Source organism: Neopsephotus bourkii, unplaced genomic scaffold, assembly GCF_033783945.1.
Source record: "Neopsephotus bourkii isolate Nb327-2 ecotype Australia unplaced genomic scaffold, CSIRO-AGI_Nbou_v1 NB_739, whole genome shotgun sequence".
In the NCBI taxonomy this organism is placed as follows: domain Eukaryota; kingdom Metazoa; phylum Chordata; class Aves; order Psittaciformes; family Psittacidae; genus Neopsephotus; species Neopsephotus bourkii.
The window spans coordinates 2,339,093-2,358,124 of NW_026901237.1; the positions used below are offsets into that span (position 1 = coordinate 2,339,093).

The 19,032-nt window shown below is 38.9% G+C and overlaps 1 protein-coding gene across 3 annotated transcripts in view; it reads right to left on the reverse strand.

Moving 5' to 3' along the window:
• Positions 1–19,032, reverse strand: part of STAG1 (STAG1 cohesin complex component) — a 178,125-nt gene that overhangs the window by 126,565 nt on the left and 32,528 nt on the right. For 2 of the 3 annotated variants that reach the window (XM_061354474.1, XM_061354475.1), the window contains exons 2-3: positions 9,330–9,464; positions 2,575–2,677 (exon numbers count right to left, since the gene is read on the reverse strand). In XM_061354474.1, the coding sequence (XP_061210458.1) occupies positions 2,575–2,677; positions 9,330–9,358 (132 nt within the window). In that variant the 5' untranslated portion in view covers positions 9,359–9,464. Of the gene's footprint in view, positions 1–2,574; positions 2,678–9,329; positions 9,467–19,032 lie in introns of those variants that run through there. The other variant, XM_061354476.1, reaches the window with a different exon arrangement.

Below are 19,032 nucleotides of genomic sequence, written 5' to 3' on the forward strand. Positions count from 1 at the left end.
AAGCTGCTAGGAAGGGAACAGCTCTGTGGAAACGGATCTCGTGACATTGAGGGACATGAAACTACCATGTACCTAAGCAGCAAAGGCCATCAGAACCTCAGACTGTACAAAGAGACTACAGCAGAACAGCAAGGAAACTGATTATACCCTTTTACTCAGCACTTCTTAGCACATATCTGGAATACGTCCAGATCTAAACTGTGTCCAGTTTTAGCCCTCTCAATGTGAGAGAGGTATTGATAAACTAGAACATGTTCAAGCAGAGGGGCTACCAACTTGGTCAGGGGGCTGGGAACACCCTTCTGTGGGGCTTTTTGTAACAGCAGATAGTAAGTAGGAGGACAACTGACAGCCGTCACAAAGTGAAGACAGACAGGCCCTGATTGCTTACAAGAGAGAAACTGTTCACAAAATAAAATGAAACCAATTGCTAAGAGGGGATGTGCAGTCTCCACCCTTGGTGGTTTTCAAGAACAGAGCGGAAAAGCCCCAAGCAATGTGGTTTGACTCCAAAGCAGGCCCTGCTCTGAGCAGGAGGTTGCAGTGAGAACTCCTGAGGTCCTTCCCAGCCTGATTTATGACTGACCATCACCATTTCTCTTCTCTGAAACTCTTCCAGTCCTAATATACCCATTCTTGAGAATTTGGAGCAGAGCTCAAGAGGGGAAGAGAAACTAGAATTGTGCCAAGTTTTCCAAATGTTGGCAATCCACACTTTTATAAAAGACACAGTATTTCTTTTATTTTTTATTCACTATTCTCTTCCTTAGTTCTAAGATTGGATTTCTCTTTTTTGACCCTTAATCAGCATTAAGATGGTGCTTTCAAAGAATGATCTCTGATAACCCTAAGGGTCTTACTCCTTAGCATCAACAGTCAGCTCACAGCCCATCATCTTATGTATGAAGTAATGGCCACTTCCTCTGAATGTTAATCAATGTTAATACAATCATGTATACATTTAATGAGCCTGGAGTTGTTCTAAGCATAATAAGCAATTGCTTCTGTAGAAACTTGACAGCAGGACCAGTAAAGTGCTTCAGAGAATGTTCCCACAGGAGCTTCTAATAAGCTCAAACAGAGGGAAACTCTTTTTCTAACATTCACCTTTCCCTTCCAGTGAAAGTGTGGTGTGTACAAAATATCACTAGTGTTGCTTTAACTTAAATTCTTCTACTCTGACAACCTCCTCGCATAACAGTGAGGTTGCACCATCCTCTGTTTGTTTTGGGCTTTTTTATTAAATCTGAAAAACCTCGTAAATTTACTAATGAGATATTCTTAAGATAATTCCTGGTTTTGCCCTTTGCTTACAAGCTATATAAGCAAATGACCAGTTCTCTTTACAAGCTTCTTTAAAAACTCCCATAGAGAAGATCCACATTTGTGAGCAAATCTGTATGATGTGCATATGCCACCATAGGAAACACTGTTCAAAAGCTTTCAAAAAAGAAGACACTCGCTCAGAAAAGATGAGGATTTAAAATGTTTGTTCCCAAAGTATGTCCAGAAAATGTGATGTAAATTGAAAACCAGTCCTAAGGAGGAGTTTACACTAGCCTGGCCAGCGTGCTTGAGAGGAACACATCATCCTGTCCCTTCTTACAGCCTCACTAGCCCATGCTTAAGGAGTTAGACTTAGGGTGGAAGGTCTTGGGCAGGGGATTTCAATCTTCTAGTGATACATATATAGCACATTCATACTGGGGATGTACACATAGACTCTAAGAGGAGAATCAAAACCATTAATAACAAACACACAGAAGTTCCCACCAAAAATCTTATTCCACAGTGCGTACTTCAACTGGTACAATCACAATAGCTACATCTGATGACCCTGAAGACCTAAAATGACAACATGACACAAAACTTTTTCTGTAGTTTTCAATAAATTGTCTGTTTTATAAAACAAATACAAATAAAAGAGAAAGCCTTCTCAAATACTCCATCTAACAGAGAATTGTTTCTGTATGGTCCCATTTATGAGCCAGCAATAGGCAAAGACTAATGAAGAACAGCAGATAGCAATATTATCTGCTGTGCTATGCTGGAGAATAGGTTGAAGCTCCCAATCTATACACAGGACAGAGTGTGTGTCAATTACATGAATTTTTAAACTGTGTTAATAGACCTTCTGAGGCATTTAGTTAATACTATGCTGCAGCTCCTCCATTCACATTAAGAGATTATCAGTTACCAAAAGGATGGCTCAAATGTCATTTGTCACTTAAAATCCACTGCGCTTTCAAAACAGACAGTAGTTGTACGTACTGAGATTATTCTCTTGTCTGGAAGAATGTTGTAATATGACAGTAATAACAAAATAGCAATGTTCACGTAAGTAGCTAGCAAAAGAAAAAGTAACAGCTATTATGAGCTCACTTTATGTCCCTTTTTAAACACTCCAAACATTGTGTATCAATTGGATAAATATTTCATATTACAAGTCTTCATAAAGTTTGACATAGGGCTCATTAGAAGTCTATTTATGTGACCACAAGATGATTAGATGAAAAACAGTTTGCAGTCAATTTTAAATAGATGCATAACAAAACAAAACTAAATTACACATACTGGAGGCCTGCCAGGACGGCCCCTTTTTCTTTTTCCTTTGACTTCTGCTTCTTCAAGCTCACTGCCAGCATCTGAATGTGCAGTAGTTTCATTTGTAGAATCCCTAAGGGGGAAAAAACACTAGATAAATTAAAATGATTTGAAATCAACAAGTAATCTATAACTGACTGATTAAATATTTAGTCCTAAGCCAGGAAAAAAAACCCCAAAAGTCAGCATTAAAAGGCTTGCCACATTTATTCTTCAAATGAAGGAACTAAGCATTGTTATCCCTGGCAAAAAGCCTTACCTTTTTATGAGATGGAATGTCATTTTATAGACTAGAAGTTATTTAAATTAACAACTTCTTTTGAAGCCATATTACACTTTAAAAACTGGCTATATTAAACAATACATTCTCAACATATCCAACCCACAATGTATTCACTTAGTATCAACTTTCTTTTACCCTTAGTAACCACTTCCAAACTGCTTTCAAGGTCATGAGAGAGCAAACTGTAGCCCAATCCAGCTATCACATCATCAGAACAATTACACACGTTCCCACTCAGATTACACCACGTTTTAGTCACACTCAATGACAATGGTATCGAGCAGCTGTTAAGAAAGAGAGAGTTAATGCTGAGCAGAGGCACAAACCAAAAAACTCACTTTGGTCTGAAGACATTTGTGTTTCTTGCAGCTAGAAAAATGTTCTCACACAATGATAAAGCCTTGACATTGCTCAACCACTGCAGCAAAGCAGCCCACAGTATCACTTGTCAATCGTTTCTGTTTTAACACCATCCTAAGCAGGGAAAAAAGCATTATCACAATTTCCACCACCCACTCCTCCCCAGGCAGGTGCACAGGTACTTCTCTGCTTCCAAAACAGACCTGGCTGCTTGAAGAAACTCAGTTTCTAACTGACCTTCTGAGGCATTAGATTTTGCCCAAGAAGAACCCACAACCAAAACCATACCTGTTAATGATGTGCTTTATTTTTAGTTTGCAAGACCACAGTGCATGAGGTCTCTGTAAACAGTAAGAGTAACTGAGTAACGTCCCAGATTACTCCAAGATGGGTCAAGTATAGCTCTAATCAGAGATTTCTTTAAATCAAACATCATTTCCTTGAAGTGAAAGGAGTTACAGTGCTGTAAAACTTACGCAAGGGAAAGGTGAAAATCAGACCTATTCCATTACTTTATACAGATTCAAATACAAAAGGCAGCATTAGTGACTTGGTTTACAGAAACGGAAAAGCTTCTGCAAGCCAAGACCCACACCTCCACATTGATCTTCCACACTGCTTATTGTCTGGGGGTTGGTTTTGTTTGGGATTTTTGATTTTATTTCATAAAACAGGAATTCTTCACAAATTTGCTCAAGGCTATTTAGTAATGTATAAAGAGACAAGCATCACTGTGTCAGAATCAAGAAAGTTCTGATACTTCTCTTTGCTGAAATTAAGCAAAAGGACATGGAACTGCTGGAACGAGTCCAGAAGAGGGCCACGAGGATGATCAGGGGACTGGAGCACCTCCCATATGAAGATCAGCTGAGAAAGTTGGGGCTGTTCAGCCTGGAGAAGGCTGCATGGAGACCTCATAGCAGCCTTCCAGTATCTGAAGGGGGCCTATAAGGATGCTGGAGAGCAACTTCATTAGGGACTGTAATGATAGAACAAGGGGTAATGGGTTAAAACTTCAACAGGGGAAGTTTAGATTGGATATAAGGAAGAAGTTCTTTCCTGTGAGGGTGGTGAGGCACTGGAATGGGTTGCCCAAGGAAATTGTGAATGCTCCATCCCTGGCGGTGTTCAAGGCCAGGTTGGACAGAGCCATGGATGAGATGATTTAGTGTGAGGTGTCCCTGCCCACGGCAGGGGGGTTGGAACTTGATGACCTTAAGGTCCTTTCCAACCCTAACCATTCTATGATTCTAATTCCTGTATTGTTCTACATCTGCTCTACCTCAATTAATTCTGCAGAACTATCATGAATTTCTAATATTAAGACATTATTTTCCAACTTGCAAGCACAAAGGGGGCATACAGAATCCTTTACAAAAGCTAGAATGCAGTAGAACATAAATAAATCTCCTTTTCTGAAAGTAACTTCAATGGATTATCTCTAAATACTATAAACACCCCAAAAAACCAGGCATCTAGATTAAAAGCCAGTATTCAAGTACATCTGAATTCCTAAATTACACGCTTGTAAACTGGTATCTCCACAAAATACTGAAAATGCAGCTTTGTTGTCATAAAATCAAAGCCAAGCAGCTTTTCTGCTTCATAAAGTATGAAATTTACAAAACTTAATATCAGGCTATTAATTAAAATAAACAGTCAAAAGCCTAAAACCAAATCCAAGATAGCCCACACTAGTGAAAAGCAATGAAGTGAATACAGCTGAACACAGCGTCTATGCGAATGGATGTATCCAGCCTTTTCTCAAAGGCCAGCCATTACACTGCAACTCAATCTGACTAAAATGCATATTGCTTCACAACATTATTTTTTTATTTAAATAACTTGAATACAGAAGGGAGGAACCCCATGAAAACATCTGCTGCTTTCTATTGCTGCAGAGGAATTAAAGCCATTCTCTCTTGCTCTCTTTAATAAAAATAAGCTTCTCTGCTCTACACAGATCCTTGCTGGAAAAAATTTAGGCATGGTGCGGTCTAAGCAATGCCCCCCTTTGTGGGGAAATGCTGGAGCTTTGTTAGCTTACAAAACCGCACCCTTAATATCATCAGGATAAAGATTTTTCTCTATTAAAACCAGATTCAGCAGTCCTCCTAGGCAAATGGCTCAGACACTTCCCTTGAAACACTAAAGCTATATAAATAAATTGAACTGTGCTACTATTTTGCAAGCATCCAGTCCACAGAGAACTTGATTTTGTTACAGCCTCTATACACATCTAGCAAAACCTACTGAGATTTGTGTATTTAGTTCTGGGAATCTCAATTGCTTTGGAACACTGCATGTGGAAGGAACAGTTTAATTATTAACCACCTTCTCTTCTTTGTCTTAAAGAGACTGTTGTCTTAAACCCAATAACCATGCTTTCTTAATATTTTTCTGCTAAAACTTCTCTGGTTTGCTGGAAGCCTTTTGAGAAAGGCTCAGTAAACAAGTATTAATTAAGGATGAGATTCATCTAATTTAAATTTGACACATATTCAATGCAGATAACAGAAAACCTTAAGGTGCAGCACAACTCATACTAAGATCAGTGTCCAAAACTGGTCAGGTGGTTTATGTTTTATAAATTTCCTTTTCTCTCCATTGACGGTAAGGTCATCTAGACAAATAGCTCAAATATACATGTTTAAAATTAAACGAGATGAATCTCCCCCAAACAATATGTGAGACAGAGGAGATTTCTTTCTGACAAAGACAGTTAGTATGTAAGGAGTACGGGAAAACATCAGAAAATAATTTTCCTTTAATCTTCACATTATTTGGACCAGGGAGCCCAGGATCAAGGACAATCGACAGTCCTTGGCATCTAATTTAAGATTAGAATAAATATGATTTCAAACAGCAGGGAATTCTATCTGAATCACTTCCATCACGGCCTTGGGACACAGTGCTCCTTGCTTCTGTCAAAGCCTTACAGTTGCTCTGGGTACACACACACATATGACCCTTTCCTTATCTCTGAACTCAGAGGAGGAGTACAGCACATCTTAACTACCTGCAGTGCTGTCAGGTTTTTAACACTCACTGAGAAGAGCATCTGGCCAGCATCCATCTCCCTCACTCCCGTACTCATCTTGCAGAACGGCTAGGAAGTAATTTATCAGGTGGCAGTCATCCACATCTTAATAGACCAGAATTACCCTATCCTTATTTTATGTGTGTGCGACTAGTCACCTGAGGGGAAAAACTTAAGTCTTAGACACAATTTATCTTTCCTGAAGCTGCTGGGAGGGGAAAACAATGTGGAGACCTGCCTCGTCCAAGAGAAGGAGAGATGGTGATGCTGAAGGTTAAATGCTTCCTCTCCTTCGACACGACAGAGGCATAAGAGAATTTGGCAGAGTGGAGGAGACATACAAGACTGGGGTGAGCAGTGTAAAGCATGCAGGTGATAACCCCTTTCATGGGTTCAGATTTACTCTGCTTTTCTTTCTGGTTTCTTTGGTGGCTAAAGCACCTTAAAAAACTGGCAGTAACACCAGAATCCAACCTAAAAACTCTGGATATTATTCCAAAGTTATAATAACTATCCATTGAAACTAATTATATTGTAATGAAGAATTAACAGATTACTGGGCAGCCATTTAACATGACATGCTTCTGAACAAATTCCCATCTCTGCAAAATAAAACAAGTTTGCCTTCCTTCTACTATTACACAAAGCCCTACCCGTAGGGCTTATACCGCAACCCCCCCCCAAACCATCCACACCAAAAACCTTGCTTCATGTATCAGTCTTTGTAAATAAAAATGCTTCTATAAGCTTTTATCAGTGTTGCTGAGGTGGCTCAGAGTTCAGGCAGAGATAAATTCAGTAATTGCTACCACCAGGTTCAGCCTTGTGAATAAAAAGCATTCATGAAGAAAAATGGCTAAATGCACATGAATCATGGATGAAACAGCTCTCATGGTTGATCTTCAGAATCTAGTGAGGAACACGCCTCACAGCAAATGTGAATCATCCCATTGAGAGAAGACTCATAACAGTCAGTCACCCAGCCCAAACACACCAGAGGATTTCTTCACCTACGTCTGAAACACCAGTAAGTGGAATCCTGCCTCCACTGCATTCTGAAGGCACTATGAATCCAGAAAAGTTAAGTTCAATATTCCCTCAGTGAAGAAGAAATCGGAAGGGAACATTTTATATGGTCCTAAGCAAAGTACATTAATGCATCAATTTGACTTAAGGACCCTTCATTTAAAGTGGATAGGCAAAAAGACTAGAAAACATTATGAAAAAATAGAAATAAGGCACCTGAATGGTACATTAGATATAATCATCCTTCAAAGCTGCTTATTTAAGAACTAGAAAGAAAACCTGGGCTTTCTCTGTGTGGAACCACATTGTGGCTTCCCAGATCTAAATGCGTGAAGCTTACACCCCTAAACCAAAGACTGCTTCAGATTTTTGCACCCTTGGCCAGACTCCTTTCTAACAGAACTCTGGCTGTGACCTACTGGAACAACAGTTATCACTTTCTTCGATACCTTGTCCACACTAGACAATGTTTTGAGCTCTCAAGAAAGCCTCAGAATCCTTATGTGCAAATCCTGTTCATTTTAATTTTGTAGCAAGAAAGATCTCACCTTGTTTATGAGCAACCAAACTATACATATTATTGATGATGACATCTCACCAATGCTGCACACAGTGGCATTAAGTGATTCCCAGCTCTACTGGAAAACAGCAAGATAAATGTTTTATTTCATTTTTTAATATTGCATAATATTGGGGGCTCAAAGCATCTTCTGATTAAAGAATGTGCCAACATCTTTAATGTCCCTCAAGTGTTTAAGCTGATGTGCAGAGTTACCATTTTTAATCTTAAACTCTACAGTATTGCGTTCACTTCTTACGGCCATCCAGCTTCTTGAACACGGAACACGAATACCCCTTTCCTACCACTGTTGTGACAAAATCTCCCAGCTTTTTGCAGATTTCACAAGCACACTCTCACCTCCTCAATGGGGCACAACCAAGAAAATTTGAACTGAGAACATTTTGTTCCACTATTACTCTCAAAGCGAACCAGAACTCCACTGCAGGCTGATGCTCCCCTATCAGTGCTAACCATCATCTCTGTCTTTAGCTATATGCTTACATACAGCAGAATGCAATTTTTTTTTTAAGAAATTTAAAAATACAAGAAAAAATGGCAATACAGAGCGTGTTGTCACTAAAGTTAGACAAATAACTTTACAACTGTCCAAGCGTTCAGTTTCTCAAATAAAGGGATACAACATCTTAGTTTTGCAAAACCACCTGGCCTTGATAAACAGGGCCCCTTACACCCCGTTGTTCCTATTTGCGTATGTCCAATCCAAGCAAAAAACAGTACATACCAATGGTTTTGGTCTATATGCCCAGGTGGCAGCAGCAGGCTGGCCGCAGGGTGGAATCTGTGCTAGACACAGGGGTTCTGGACACTGGACACAGTGGTTCTGGATGGTTCCAACAGCCCCAGGGCATGGCACAGCTGGATCAGTCAGTGAAGCTGATGGTGCCCCTCTGAGAACTACTGAAGAAAGGACTGAATGCTCTAGCTCCTCTCATTACAAACTTCCACTCTATTCTTTCCAATAGTTCCCTTCATCTAGGCACAGTGATGTTTCAATTTGTAGAAGCCACTCCTATTTCCAAGCAAGATCAAAACATGCTAATGCCACTGGCTGTCTGCAACTGCAGAAGCCAAAAGCTTTTGGCACAATAAATACAAAGGAAGAGTATGCAACTGGAATATACAAACATGGTCAATTATGACTAAAGCCCATACACATTTCTGAAATCTCACAACATTCAGAAGCACAGAAGTGGCAAAGATCTCATTTTGCTTTTCAAACTAAGGTAAATCTCCATGCATATACATAAATACTTATTAGATTCAGTATTTTATTTTTTAACACAGTTCAACATATGAGAAGCCAGGAGACCTGGAAGAGCCACACTAATCTGCACTTCTCTCAAGGTTGTGCTTTATCTTCATGATCGTCTTTCTGTTCACTTCAACCTTTTTAAAGCTTAAGATTTCAAATGTAGAGAGAAGTGTATACTCACTGTAGTACTGGCAAATCTGAAGTAATCATTTCTGCAGCACTCTTGAAAGTAAGAGCTACATAGAACTTCTTCTCAAAGCTATTGTGAGACAACTACTTGGAAACCTCTTTCATGAAAAGAATGTCAAAGTCCAGTCTGTAAAAAAGCGGGGAAAAAAATATTGTTAAATGTGTTCAAAAGTAGTCATACATAGAATAAAAAGCACCATAAACAAAAAAAGTCAATTTTGAAGTAGCATCATTATTAAACCATGTGAAATTCAGAATGGATGTCCCCACGACAGCTTAATCCTATTCTTGCTTTCAGTTTTCACAATTCTGTTTAGGCAACTTTACTTTTTTTTACATTTTAATTTTAAAAAGTATTTTGCATTACCTCCCACGTTCACTTATGGTAACTAATGTAAAAACACAAGCAAAACACTGAGAAAATTTAAATGAGATAAATATGTAAGCCTAAACAGTCAGAGAATGCGATGATCTAGAATTTCTTTTCAGCCATACAATAGACTAAACTTGCAAGACCAAAGCTTGGTTTCACGAGAAACAGCCTTTCCGAGTTTTGAATCAAGAAGACAAAAGGTCTGCCTCTAAAATCATAGAGGTTTTAATAAAACAGGTAAAAGATAATATTCCTGATAACATTCCCTTTAATGAAACTATACCCATTCAATCAGACTCACTGGCTCACAATTTTATGTGACTGAATTTTAGTCACAGAGTAGTCAGAAGCTGTGCAAATGTCTTACTGCAGTAGAAAGCATTCTAACCTGAAAGCAAAGCTGTAAGTTAAAATAACAGTCTAGACTGCAACCGTGGTACCGCTACACCCACTAGTAACATCTCGCCACCCAAAAGACTAATCAGGAGTTGACTAATGACAGCAGACATGACTTGACCATTAAATAATGGCACAATGTGACAGATGCAATAATCTTTGAAGCAATAAAACCTAGAGCTGCCATCACTTCCTTCCAGAGAATGCATGTTCTGGAGAAACTAAAATGATTTGTTTCCTTCTCCCCTTTTACAGATCCTGGGGTAATATACACAGCTGCATGGAGGGAGCACTGCAGCTGAGCAACGACAATGAATACCAAGGACTTAACTGCCTAATTTGAAAACAGGATATTTTAAATATCTTTTAAATACTTAATTTCCCTCAATGGGCAGTGTTTTTTTAATGTGCTCTAGTAGCTTTGCACAAGACACCAGGAAAATCAAGCCAAGAAGTAACATGACCTACAAATACAGTCTCTAAATAAAACTACACCAGTCTAAGTGGAACAGTACAACATGTGGAGTACTATTTTCCATCCTACTATCTGCACATCAGTATTTACTTACCAAAACTATAACCATACAGCGTGAACAGACTTTTTTGCCTCTGGTTATAACAGCTCCAATTAGACTCACAGATGCAAACAACTAGTTCTTCTAGTACTTATTTTGTGCTACCAACAGTTTTACTTACAGTGTATATAAAAACAAATCCTCAATGAATTTAAAGTTTTCACTTTATACTGCCATCTCACTGGCCATTTTTTCTACTGTATCATTATCAAGCCACTTGCTAGCAAAACAAATGTTAACAAAAGATAAGTTTGCTTAGAAGTAAAGGTATCACTCTAGCACTAACGGTTTAAAGAGGGTCATTTTCCACAGCTGGTACACCCAGGTTGGTGTAAAAGTTCTCCTGTTGCACTATAAGACACAAGGTAGACTGAGTTCTTCATGAACAAAAAAGTTATGTGACAGGCTATTTGAGCTATATTTCCATAACTGATTTCCATAACAGTATTTCTTCACTAGAGACACTGGTGATTATTCTATTTTGAAGGATGCAAAATTACTCTTAAGATAGGAATGACATGCCCATTCAACAACATAAAGCACTCATTTCAGACACTTGGAAGACTTCATCATAAACAAAAGTAGCATCAGACTGAATTAAATTTGAGATGATTTCCTATACCAAGAAAAAAGAGAACATTCAGATCTCTGGAGAGGTTCACCACAAGTGGAACAATATGCATTCTGATGGTCATAGAACACTAATATAATGTTTAGGTAAAACGTAAGAATAATATTTAATGAAATGTGAACTAGAAGAAGAAAACTTTTGATTAAGCCTCTTCAAGTATTTTTTTCCTCCTGCCATGACAACCAGATGTACACATTTTTGTAATACTTCCCTTTGTTTAAAGCAGAAGAAAAAGGTTTTCTTGTATGCACACACACATACTCATTCACACACCCTCTTGCGTATGCTAACTAGACCTCAAAGCAAACCTATCCACTTTGGATCTTCAGATGATCTAATTCTAGTAGGATACAGGGCATTAATCTTACTTTTCAGAACAGCTTTTGAAATAAGATCAAGAAAACCTGAACCTGGCAGTGTTCAAGGCCAGGCTGGATGGGACTTGGAGCAACCTGGTCTAGTGGGACTTGTCTCTGCCTGTGGCAGGGGGTTGGAACTGGATGAGCTTTCAGGTCTCTTCCAAACCATTCTATGATTCCATGGGTCTCTAAGTCATGTGAAACATTTTCCATAGAAGTTTAATGCATCCTACACAACTGTGATGCAAAATCTCTTTTTTTTTTACTATTATTTTCTATTTTTTTTTAACCTAGTTATCCTTCACAACTGTTGCACTGTGCATGCTCAGATATAGTAACAAGCAGCATACACCTACTCTAGGGAAGTACCTGCTCAGAGAGGACTTACTTGAAAAGCAAAGTTCTGGCCTAAGGAAAGTATGGAGCAAAGGGTATAAAAAGCCAGAAGGAGGACAAAGGAGCTGTTTCATTTGGAAGTGACTGAAAATCCAAGGAATCTGGACCTACAGCTTTGACATGGAGGTAACAGCATGACAACAACCTGACACAGGGAACTGCAAGGTCATGTGGTATTTTCTCATAGTCCCAGTGCTAAACAGGAAACTGCAAAATAGCACTGGAAAAAAAACCCATCTGTATGTGGTTAGGTCCAGGCTGGACCATCTAGAAGATGACAAAGTTGCCCTTCTACTGTCTTGTGTTAATAAAGGCACTTAACAAGGGTTAAGCTGAAGAGTGCTAAAATACAAGAACTGTCAATGCTGATGAGCCAGAAAATGAACAGCTCAGAGCCAAAGGCACAAAAAGAAACAGCACAATCCTGCACACAATTCCTGGTTTGGAAATAAAATAAGGCACTATAGTGACTAATGGAAATCTGTATGTGCTTGGAACAGTGTTCTCAATTCAGTCGTGCAATTAAATTAAATTTGACAACTGTGGAAAAATCATTGGTCCTTATGGAATACACGAATATGAACCTTCACTTTTTTTTCCAGTTTTAATAAAAGAAATACCTGTTTCTTAAAGAGAACATTCTTATAAACAGGAAAACCAAACTCTCCTCCTTTCTGTCATGTTCAGCCTGAGATAAAGCCATTGATAAAAAACTGTGAAAGCTTGAGACAGATTCCTATTTTGCCACCTTTATCCTGGGTAAGAGAAAAGTAGGGGGAGGAAACCTTTCTTCAGCATTTTGGCTTATTTAAACCGTAATAAACACAATATACTTGAACAAGTCCTTCAACTTGCAGTCAACTGCTTCTATTTTAGGAGTTTGAAAACAGAAATCTGATGTTTTCATTCAATCCCAAATTTAATGACCTTAGCATGACTGCAGCTTTTTAAGCCTGCACATCTGTATTGCAAGATGACATAAATTTATGCTAGCATAGTTAAAAATGACCAAAAGAAGAATATAAAGCAGGCAACGGAAGACACCATTCAGCTGACACATGCAGTGGGAAAACAAGTAAATATTGCTCTTTTTTTGCTCTTTTTTCTTTAACCTGCAAAACAATCAGGCAGATATAATGACCATTGTATAAAACTGCTTCTTTAAAAACAAAGCCTTTCCAAGTAACTATCTCATAATGAGTTTAGCTGCAAGAAAACCTCTACAATTTTATAACAATGAATCCAATTACACATTCCATCAATATTTTCTCTATTTCTACTAACACGAAAAGCTCTTTATATTTTTTGTAACCTTTAAATTGTTTATTTGCCTCTCTGGTGCTGAAGAAATCTATCCATTAGAGCCAAACAACAAACAAATGAAAAGACTGACATAAACCCTAAAACCTCACAGAGTTGGTGCAAGCAACCACCTGGTAGCAACAAGCAAATGGAGTTCAACAAACCTTATTATAAACTATGCACCTTGTAAAGCTACACTTCAAAAAGCTCAAACCAAAACTTAAAATGGAACAAACAAAACCAAGCAAAAAACCCTACTAAATTTAGCAGTAAGGGTTATATCACTATTAATTCCATTGCCTAGAAGATATAGAAAGTAAAAGATAACTGGTAGTTGGCTGACTTCCAGTTCAAGATCCTTTCCTTGTTGACCAAGTAGCCTTGCTCCATATAGAGTACAAAATCTATTCAAAACAATGCCTCACACTAACAGAGCTACAACTTCTGCTATGTAATCGGTAATGCCTGTGTGCCGTAACTTCACTTTCCACTTAAAATTACTTTGCTTTCTCCCTTGGTGCTCTGTGCTATGTCTTTTCTTGCAAGTTGAAAAAAGATAAAGCAGTATATTTCTCCATCCCATCATGGCTCAAAGGAAATTTGAGAACTACAAACATCGTGCTGTGTATATATATATATATCTATCTAAATTGATAATCTAAATTGTTTAGAGCAATACTGAAAGTCAAAGTGATAGAAAAAATAACATTAAGAATTAGTGAGTTCCTTCAAGAATTAAAGTACGTAGCAGGCTCTGCTGATACATGATGTATGTTTTTAATCCAGTCTAACCACAACAGAAGGAGGTAATATTAGGAACAACCAGGTTAGCATAGCATGGCAATGCTACATTGCCTACATCCGTCAAATCATACCTGACATATTATTATTACTGCACATCCCTCTCCCAGACGCGTATCTGCTGTTGCTGTTATCCACTTAATACCCAGTAGGACCTGAAGCTCCCAACCTGCAAAGGCACATCAAAAAAACCTGGGAGAGTTGATACATACACCAGATGTTTGTGTTGCTGTTCAGGTGGACCTGGACAAGCTGGAGCAATCGACAAACAGGAATCACAGCAAGTTCAATAAATTCCTGCACCTGGGGAGGAACAAGGCCATGCACAGGTTTAGGACCAGCCACCTGGAAATAAGCTTTCCTAAGAGACCTAGTAGACAACAACTAGAACACGAGCCACCATTGCACCCCTGGTACAAAGCCTACAGCATGTCCTGGGCTCTGCTTTAGGCACAGCCCTGCCAGCACACTGAAGGAGGTGGTCCTTCCCCTTTCCTTAGAGTTGATGAGACATACTTGGAGTGTTGTGTTCAGTGCTGGGTTCCCAGTACCAGAGAGACGTGGGCATATATTGTTTTGGAGTAAAGGCAGAATTCTGAACAGTGTGGTGTGCGTTTTGGCTAGGGGTCTTTCAGAAGGATGGAGTTACCAGAGCAGCAAGCTGGACACTTGGTTTTTCTCAGAAAGTGTCAATAGAAAATTAATACGTAAACAACAAAAAAAAAAAGGGCAGTGCGCTCATGGAGGTAACGTATGTAATACAAGAAAAATGTAAGGCAAAAAAACAACAAAGCAAGACTGTATGAAAAATTAAAGCATTTAGTAGATGCCCACTATCATTGATCAAAACTTCTTCCCTCCCGCCCACCCCCCTTCTTTAAAGGTATTTCCAGACATGTTACTCATACATGTGGGAACAAGAATTATGTTGTGACAACCCCTAGCTGTTCATTTAACCTTCAACTTTAGTTGTCTCCTCAGATGCACTCTTCTGTTGCACCAATATGTAGAACTGACTCTACAGGCAAAACAGCTGTTGCTGCTTCCTCTGACCAAATACATTTAGCCTAGAAAGGTCCTGCCCAGTCAGCCAGAAAAATAATCTGAAGTCTCACTTTCTAGTGTGCAATGTAATTCTGTGCTCTTCACAATTACGAATGCAAGACCTCACAATGAAAGGTTACACAAATCACTTCTTGCAGAGCTGGGAATAAAATGTTTCAGTAACAAAAAACTCCAAGTCATACTACCTCATTTCTATTCTCAGTTTTCTGTCTCTAAAACTGTGTTTTAGTGCCAAAAGCAATCAGTTTCTCTGTATCTTCTGCTACCATTTCCAAAAGGTAGCAGCTAATTCCCACACTCTGCACGTCTGTGCTGAGGCAATGACACTGAGATTACACAGGAAAGCTGATAGAATCTTTTAACCATGGCTATAATAGCATAGTTGATTCAAATGTCACACATCGCTAAGACAATTTTGTTTGATCATCTTCAGTGTTTACTTCAATCATTTTTAACTGTATTATCATATTGCTTTATTATAATGCCTAGCAAGGCTAATAACTAAAGATACTAATCAAATGCTTTGTGCAAAGATCGCCCGTAGATGTGGCTTGCTCAAGAACAGAAACTATGCTTTTCCATTTGTAATTATTTTAATAAAAAAAAATTGATAGACTGAGCATGTGAAAACAAGCTTGCTTTCCCCTTGTTATTCTTACAGGCTCTTCAGACATAACTGCTCCTCGCTCTGTGGACACCCAGTGAGACACTTGACCTGATTTTCTGCAGCACTAAGCATTGACAAATGTGACCGAGATCACTGGGGGCTATGGGCACTCCATCACTCATAAGGCAAGTAATTATGGACTTACTGCACAAGACTAAAAGTTAAGGCACCGAGTTCTAATGCCAGTCCACTATCTGGATAATTAAGATCTAAATTAACAACTTGCTCCTTGCCATCTGTCCGTTAGAATAACATCAGTAATCCACCAGCCTTCTACCTCACCTGCTTTAAACATAAAGTGCACATAATAAAAAGGGATCTAGAAAGCTAGGTTCTACCCCCTTCAAATTGTGAGCATGAAGAGATGGATCCTCAAAGTCTTTTGCTTCTCTGCAGTTGTATTTCCAAGACTCGGAGTCTTGAGAAGATAAGTCACTCATCTTTTTGAGACAATGCAAGAGCATTGAGAGTCACAAAAAAAGCCCAGGGGACAAAATTTTAAAGTCAAGAGAAATTTTGCCTGTCACAGAAACTGTGGAGTTATCCTCCAAAGATTGAGCAATCAATGAAAACTTGCAAAACACTGAACTCATAGAATCACACAGTTTGGGTTAGAAGGGATCTTAAAGATTATCTGGTTCCAGCCCCCTGCCATGGCCTCCTCTGGATTCACTCCAACAGCTCCCTGTCCCTCATGTGTTGTGGCCCCCAGAGCCGGAAGCAGGACTGCAGTGGGGTGTCTCACAAAAGCTGAGCGCAGGTAGCATAAGTGTTCACCATACTTAGCATAAAGTTTTAAAAGTTATCAAGACAACAAAATGCTTCCCCAAAAAAGAACCATCCTGTTCAGTTATCTTCCTAGTAAAACGGCATTAATCTTTCAAGGTTCTGCATAGTTAATTTTAGTGGGCCAAGCAAGGGTTCCAGAAGGCTCAGAAAGGCCTGTGTGCAGGAAAGCAACAGGAGAGTACAGCTGGACACAGACAAGACTGAAAGAAGATGACTTGTTTTTCCATACGCAACAACTGCTGCAAAGGCGGATGGAGGAGAATTAAACTTCTTCTCTGTGAGAACAGGAAAAGTAATGGGTTTAAACTGCAGGAAAGAAAACTCAGGTAAGGCACTGAGATAAAGTTGACAAGGACTAGTGAAGCACTTCAAGAGTTTGCTCAAACAAATGTCAAGTATCCATCACTGAAGATTTTTTTCTTTTCCCAAACAGATGGGTCACACTTGTCAGATGTAACAACAGGCAGAAGTTTGTGGTAAAAGCTTACTCCTAGGAGTTGGAAATAGCTGGAAAAAACACAGACAAAGCTTTGGTAGTTCAGCCTGCTTTGGGTCTGAAAACATGGTGTAACTGTGCCTGCTGGAGGCATAAGGGTGAGAACTAGATGAACTCTTGACATCCGTGCTTATCTCCCCATTTCTTCTAATGTTTCTAGGAGTTTACCTTCAATCAAATCCATGTGTGACAATAATTAAAATTAAATCCAGTTATTAAATTCACACTCGGACACTTCAGCAAGTTAACTGCTTGTTTCTGCAAAATAATCCACATCTAGAGGAAGGAAGGAATCCCTGGTGTAGTCAAACACATTTAGATGGTCACACAGGCTTTGGATTTTCATCTCTGTACAGCACAAAGCACAGCAGGCCAAGAGCGTTCACAGTCTGCACGCATGCTAGAAGCAGCGTTAATAGATTTTTTTGCTACCTCAGAAAAGTGTTTACTCATCTGTAATTTTCCTTGGCAGTGGACATCTGGTGTTCTATTATTCATTGCATCTGGAAAATTGCCAACAATAAAACCAATTTTCACAAAAAGAAGCAAAGCCTGACATGCAGAATGTTGGAATAAAGGGAAAAAACCTCTCAAAATGATTCAGGGGTTTGTTCTTTGGGCATACATCTCTTTGTTTTCTCTTCCTTTTTTTTTTTCCCTCATATGGGACATTGATGATAAAAGCCAAGAAGAACTGCAAAACATTTTGTCCAGATTATCAAAGAAAACATGCATTTTGAAGTTACACAGAAATTAAACACTCTGGGAAGAGACTAATTCTGATACTCATATGAACTTTGGGGGGATGTGCATAAAGGCTTGAGGAAAGTAAGGCCACAAAATAACAACTTCTTTAAGTTCAAGCACCTGCTAACAGAAAGTATATTTAATTGTTAATATAGAGACTCTTGCATGTATCAAGTAGATGTAACTGTAGGACCACTCTAAAGCATAATACTCTACCAATTTCCCAACAGGCACCTTTATTACCCTACCCTCAAAAGAATATGAAGGCATAATGGTTCTTCAAAAGAAGGCACCATTGAAGGCCCATGTTAAAGCATTGCCGCCACTGAAAACTGCTCATTCAGAAACCCACGTGTCTTGGGCCCCAAGCTTTGGGAAGCAGCTGCACCAATTTCCTAATTGTTAGACCTGTCAAGATCCTTGTCCTTATAAAGATGCCACAAAGATGCCATGATCCAAGTCCCTTAAACAGCAGAGACTTCTGGACATCATCTAGGTGTGATGGAGGTATTGGAAGTCTCTACTCATACTTACTTCAGAGATAACCCTTATAAGCTTTTAGACCAGAAGAGTTTTTCAATTCTGTCAGTCCACAAACTGGAAGACCTTTAAGAACCAGTTTTATCTAGTCCAGGGACTTCAGCAATGCTCATGAGGAAAAACCTATGGATTCCCATACAATTGCCTCTCTATTAAGAGGCCAGAGATTCACTTAAACCCTCAGTCTGATGAAGCTAATTGGCATCTGTTTTACTAAGGTTCCTTTTTCAGTCAAATACAATCTTTGTGTGTGCAATGGCTATGTAAGGGTTTTTTTAAATTATTGAATCCCTCATGTTTTGAGCTCCTTAAAAGAGAGGCTGCATTTAATAAAGGGATTAGCAAATAGCCAGTAGGCATTACTCTAAGTAGCATAATGCTGTCTTTCTGCAGTAAGGCAATCTAAATACCCTTGCTTTTAGTAACCATTTTTAACTTATACTATCATTAAGCGGACAGGGATTCCACTGATGCTTTTCACTTAAGCAGGAATAAATTCCAACAAGAATCACAAGAAAGCTGTTTTCCTTTCCCTGGTAGCCCAAATAACTCTGTAAA